The sequence below is a fragment of the Opisthorchis viverrini genome (genome assembly GCF_000715545.1).
Source record: "Opisthorchis viverrini unplaced genomic scaffold opera_v5_41, whole genome shotgun sequence".
Classification (NCBI taxonomy): domain Eukaryota; kingdom Metazoa; phylum Platyhelminthes; class Trematoda; order Opisthorchiida; family Opisthorchiidae; genus Opisthorchis; species Opisthorchis viverrini.
The window spans coordinates 2,332,204-2,338,296 of record NW_008751697.1 but is presented as its reverse complement, the minus strand read 5'-3'; the positions used below and the strand labels follow the sequence as shown (position 1 = coordinate 2,338,296).

The 6,093-nt window shown below is 44.6% G+C and overlaps 1 protein-coding gene across 1 annotated transcript in view; it reads right to left on the bottom strand.

Moving 5' to 3' along the window:
* Window positions 1-1,551: 1,551 nt before the first annotated feature.
* T265_03064 (hypothetical protein) overlaps window positions 1,552-6,093 on the bottom strand; it is a gene marked incomplete at both ends in the record, with an annotated part of 26,689 nt that continues 22,147 nt past the window's right edge. The window contains 2 exons of the mRNA XM_009167453.1: window positions 1,552-1,754; window positions 4,608-5,208. Coding sequence (XP_009165717.1) covers window positions 1,692-1,754; window positions 4,608-5,208 — 664 coding nt within the window. The remainder of the gene's footprint in view (window positions 1,755-4,607; window positions 5,209-6,093) is intronic.

The following is a 6,093-nucleotide window of genomic DNA, read 5'->3' as shown; positions in this document are numbered from 1 at the left end:
CGTGTATTTGAGGTTATTGAATATCTGCGCATGCGCTGTGATTGAAATGACCGATTCCATCATGCCCCTTTCGTCTAAAGCTAGAAACATCCAGTCTGGTGCAGAAGAACTTGGAGATGTTCATATTTCCTGCTTCCTCCGGCAGAACAGACCCCCAGGTCATGCATCAGTGTTTTATCTTCTACAGTTGTTTTCTTGTGAACGGAGTGCTGTACTTGCAAGCGAGGGATGTCAACTGAGCCAATAAAACAAAATTGTCGCATTTATCGTTATGGAACCAAAATATTGCCAGAATTGCCAGAATGAGGGCAAATTTATCCACGGATCACCTGCTAATAATAACAAGTCTATTTTATGGTTTCACATCACATTTTTACTACTCATGTCTACCGCCGAAAACTTCATTCTTGGTCTGCTCCATGTTGTTTTTTCAGCGCTCCCATGAATGGTTGCCTCTAAAAGTGTAACAGCAGCAGCTCTATGGGTGTAATACTGGTAGTTAGGACATGCATAGACCAACTGCGGAACAACGCACTAGCTGAGACTGTAGCGACCCAGTCACCCACCTACTCGACTGTTCAACTCAGTCGCTCACTGGATCGCGAGGCTTGTCTTTTTTCTCATACGCACAAACACGTCGCATTAAGCTGGCTCATCGGACATCGATTGTCTGCACCGCCTAGTCAGCGTAGCAACCACTCATGTGCCGACGCGCCCACGTATACGCACTGGGACCTACATAAAGGGAAACCGAACCCAGTCATGACACACAGGCTCCCGCGTGCGCAGGGAGCAAGGAATCGGCTCAAGCACTCCAAGTCCACGGACAATCATGGAACACGTGTAGCAGCCATACTGCGAAGAAAACACGTTCCCACCGTCCGGACTTTCACCAAGGCACTCTCACATACGATAAGTTCCCTTTTTTGACTCACTCCCAATTTACACTGTATTTATTTTTATACGTGTTGCAGAAATACTAAAAACTTCTATTGGTGCACACATACCTTCTGATTTGTATTATGGCTATCATCACCTGCGCACTAATAAGACTACTTTCTTAAGTGAATTTAGCGATTCCTATTTCATTCTTATCGAAAATCCTCACTGCACTTATGATGTTCCCCTTCGCGAAGCTCGTGCTTTTCATGCAAATATCAGCCTGTAAATGCGTCTGTCCTCACCTTACCGTAACCTGTCGAATTAGTCCAATACTACAATGTGTAAAGTGTTTCAGCTCCTCCACGTCCAGTTTCCAACTAAATGCATTTTAAACGCAAGACCAGTTACATTTACGATTAGGTAGACCACCTGACAAGCCACCGTCCGGTAACCAATCGGGTCACTGAAACTCGCCCATCAACTTTGAGGCATGAGGACTTGCTCAAAATCTTCTGTCGACTCAGACCAAATTTGGCTCACACAACCAAGCGAAAATCAAAGATCGATCAAACGGCGTACGGTGGAGCCGACTGCCAATCTAATGAGTACGAAAGTATCCCATCTGACGTCTCAAAGTCAGCTCAAATGAATGGAAAGTAACTTCAAAGCTTTTATTGTGCATGCAAATGAGACGACGTAATAGGATACAGGAAGTCATGGTCCATGTTAGCAGACGGCGAACTCAGATAAAAAGTTTGTCGCGCCACAGTTTTAGACAAAAGCAATGCTCCAGGTAAATTCAAAACATATTATAAAATTTCCAATAGAATGATTGTTTGGCAAGGTGTCGTGAAGGAAGTATTCTTATGTTCCTGTGGATAAAAATAATAATAATGATCGGAAAATAAAAATGGAATATTTGGGTGAACATAATTCAAACTATGCCATAGAACAGAACTAGCGTCTGTTCAGTGCGTACATAGAAACCAGAGCTAGGTGGGCCAAGCAAAATGATAATTGTTTTACCTAAAATATTAGGAAAAAGACAACAGAACCGAGTGTGAGTCAACAATTCGATTGTACTGGGTGATCAGCATCAGCAAGTAATAACGAAACCCATTAGATCTTGTGACGTTTGACGATATCAAATGACCAAAAGCTGAAAGTCGAACAAACTAGGCCTTTTGTGCCTCAGTGAAACACTGGTATCAGCTCATGGTTAGGCATAGGAAACGCAATAGGAGTTGATAAGTGAGGTCAAGTTTGAAGTTTGGCCAAATGGGTGGACAAAGCTTGGGCTCATAACATGCAATACACTTTAGAAAAGCCAAATGTTTCGCTGGTACATACTGCAAAGTTCACTTTGTGCCCCTGAGGTAGTCCTGTATGCAGTACGATTTGATATTCAGCGGTGTCTTTTAGCCAGAGGAATCAATCTGCGCCATTAATATCGTGAGGGAGTAAGAAAAACTGGCTTCCACGACATTTTGACTTAATGTGTAGAAAGGCACTGTCCAAATATTCGCACAATCCTTCGCTTATCCCATCTTAGAATACTGCCCACAGCTGAACTACTGCACGAGTCACATCTAAATCCCAACTGAAGTTATCTCTTCAGTTTATCAAAAAGTGGACGGATTCTGACCTCATACCTGCCTGTGCGTGAAAACACTGATGGGTCAAACTTAGAAAATCGCGTTACCAATAAAAGTGGTGTCGTTTTTAAGTTAAACAAAGGCTGGAAATGAGCGTTACCAACTAGTGGAATGTAGTGTTTCGTTAGATATCTCACCTTGTGTAAAGAACAAAAAGTCTAAATGGTTGCATGCTTTTAGTAAAAACAACACTACCTTTTGGTGGCTGACAGGTCTTTGGTAGGAAAGGTCACATGTGTTCTCAGAGAATATCGACCGGAGTAAAAGTTCACCGTAAGGTACAAGCTTCGACTGACAATGCGAAAGTAGTGCCTCATATATTTTGAGAGATATTTCATTGCTGTTACAATGTGTATGCTCAAAGACCCAACCACTTTAGCCAAAATGCCCGTAGACGTTCCTGACACAATTTACTGATGCCATACGGAAGGGAGAGAATGAGCATGCAGAATGGGGTACATTGTCAGAGTACACGAACACTGCGCAAAACATCGCGGCACTATTCTCTTAGGTGATACATCAGGGGTGCTCTCTGGTCTCCTCCCTCGAAACTTGACTGAGGGAGGCAGGTCTGTAAAGACCAAAGTGGTTTTCAGTCCCGCAGTAGGATTCATCATTCACGTTTACCCTCCGGTATAGTCTTTGACAGTGATGGTGCCTTCATCAAGCAGCTATGGTACTCTCTTTACTTAAAAGCCACCATTGACCCTTTGGGTCTTCAGACACTAAGGTTATGTCTATGGGTTAAAGGTGACCCCATAAATTCCTGGCACTCCTTGGAGTCCAGTACTCGAACGCATGACGTGAATGGGTGCGTGAAGGTCTGCTGTAGGCCCGCATCTGAGTTCGATAAATCAAGATATGTCGGAACACTGCCCCTTCCCTCTTAAACTTCGCCGTCGATGTGGTCATGGAAGACTCAGTCCCATCCTCTCTCTGTGGGGTCGAAATTGTCCCAGATGCTCACAGATAACGAGTACACAGACGATATTGCTCTTCTCGGATCTAATGCTATCGTAGTGCAGACAATATTAAATGACCTGAATAATTAGGGGTCATTGTTCGATAGAATGTTGCTACAAGACAGGGGGCTTGAACCCGAACCTCGGATTTAAGGATGAGCCGATTCATGTTGTAAACAAATTAGTCTGCCTGAAGACGAATTCCAATCCGGACTGGAAAGGCCAGGGTAGCTTTCGCAACTCTTTACCACCTGTGATATGGGCATGACGTGTTGTTACACCAGCCAGAAATCTAGCCACTGCGCGCTTTCTATTCTTCGCCATCATTGTCTTCGGGGAATTGTCCAAGCCTGATGAAAACATCGGATCAGTAGTGCTGAAGTGCTTCGAATAGTTTTTATTCGAGACAACTCGGCCACGACATACGAACTTATCACGTTCTATGGGATGCGCTGTTTTCGTTACGTGTTCTGCACGCCAAAGCTCTTCTTGAAAAACCAAGTGAATGATGGAAGCGGGCCAGAGGATGTCAATTAACGACTTGACAACGAAGTATGATAGCCATTATCAGCAAACTCGGCTTCACTGGTCACTGCCGCCTCCTCAGATGAATATCCCGAGAACGGAAAACATCAGTGTTTGGAGATGTTGATAGGCATGCCCCAGTTGTGCACTCAACAACATGCATGCTTCCAGGCCGTTACTTTCACTGTTTAGCATACCCTTCCGATCTTTCAATGAAAAGTCCTTTCGACACCGCTGCATTCATGTGTCAACTATGTCACCTACCACCTCTAGTGCGTAACTGTCCACCCCTACCCCCTAAGATCATCGCCGAACGAAACTGTGACAGGTATAACCACTGTACGATCTGTGCGCGATTTTTACAGCTGACGATGGCGATGAAATCTCCATGGATGAAAGAGTTAACATCATTGTGCAATTAATTACACGAATCAGAAAGAGCACAAGAGTAAAACTTAGCGCTTACCTCTTACGGACACTGTGGTATTTTTTCATTTGAGCTGACCGTGTTATATGACAAAAGGAACATGTTCAGGTGGATTTCGCTTTCTGTCGTTTGTAGTCAGTTTACTTTGTGTCACACGTAATTGGGGGCTGACCGCGTACTGTGCAACTGCTCCCATTCCCAAACACTGTCCGGTGTCGCGGATTCCTTGTTAACCAGTTCCGACACTTCCCAATGTTCTTGATATTCACAGTCTGAGACATCATAGTCGCTGTCATCGTAGTACACCAAAGTTGTTTGCATATTTTTATTATACCCATTCGAAGTGTCCGGTGTTTTTGACAGTGGCAAAGAAACAGAAGAAGTGAAGGTCTTGCTGAATATGCTAGTTACTTGTGTGTCAGTGGGACTATCCCCAGCTCCTTGTGGTGAAACGTTTCTGTCCGAACAAGCGGGGTTGACAGAAGCAGGCCTAGCGCACTCCATGAGTTCGGATGATTGTTCCGGAAACAACACGCGAAGGGTCAATGAGCAACCAACGGATTGTACCTTTGTAATGTTCTGTTCCCTTGGGAAGTTGTTATGAAGTACATTGTTCCTTAGATCAGCCATAATCACATCTGCAGTTACCGGGCAAGGCTCGGCTAAACAGCAACCCTCGCACAAGGACCAGTTACTGGACATACAGGTTTTAGTTACTTGTTGTAGGACCGAAGACTTTTGGAGGAGCACTGTTAAGCTGTTCACAATACAAAACGAAACATCAGTGCCACCTTGACTTAAGATGTGTCACTATTGCGTGAGAATTACACTGAATAGAGTCACCTACTTGTCTTGTTCCAGGGTAAACCAAAGTTATGAAATAATTCAGACCAACAAAACTTATGTTACCTTTATGATACAATCACTGTTAATTCCTGTGAATAAAAGGTGATCGATGTTTGTTTTTTCTTGTGTTCTGACCACTACTGAGTATCGTGATTTACGCCCGTCTATTACAACGCCGTTTCACTTCCACGCTGCCCGTTTCCCCGGGATTTTGATCCTACCTAAGATTTGCAACTCATCATCATCATCATCATGGACAGCATGACATCAGTGTTCAACACCGATGCTTCACTGCCGTACAACCATGACTTATTTGAAAGCCTTATTGTAAAGAAAGGAACAAAGGTGGATGGGGAAGGGACTTAGTGCTAGCTTAACACAATCATTCCGAGGTGCCTACACCTCCAGACATTCACTCAGGCAATCTGGATAGGAACTGACAACAGGAACGCCACTGACATCGGTTGGCAGCCATATCTTGTATTGTCTCCAACCAGGCACAGTGGGGATCACGCGGTCCCCATCCTGGAAGGCGAGTAGCACCGACAGCACCCAAGCGTTTCGTGATCTCCTTCATACCCCTCTGCCAAGTCAAGGATTGGCCACCTCTCTGTTTACGCCACTCTGTGTTGGGCATGGAAAACAGCGCTCTCTTCCGCAAACGATGGTTCGGCATACGTAACACATGTTCCAACCAACGCAGCTTCTGGTGCTGGACACATTCTTCAATGGAAGTACCCGTTACACAACCGAAAACACGCTTTCTAACTGCCTCGTTACGGATTCGCCGACACCA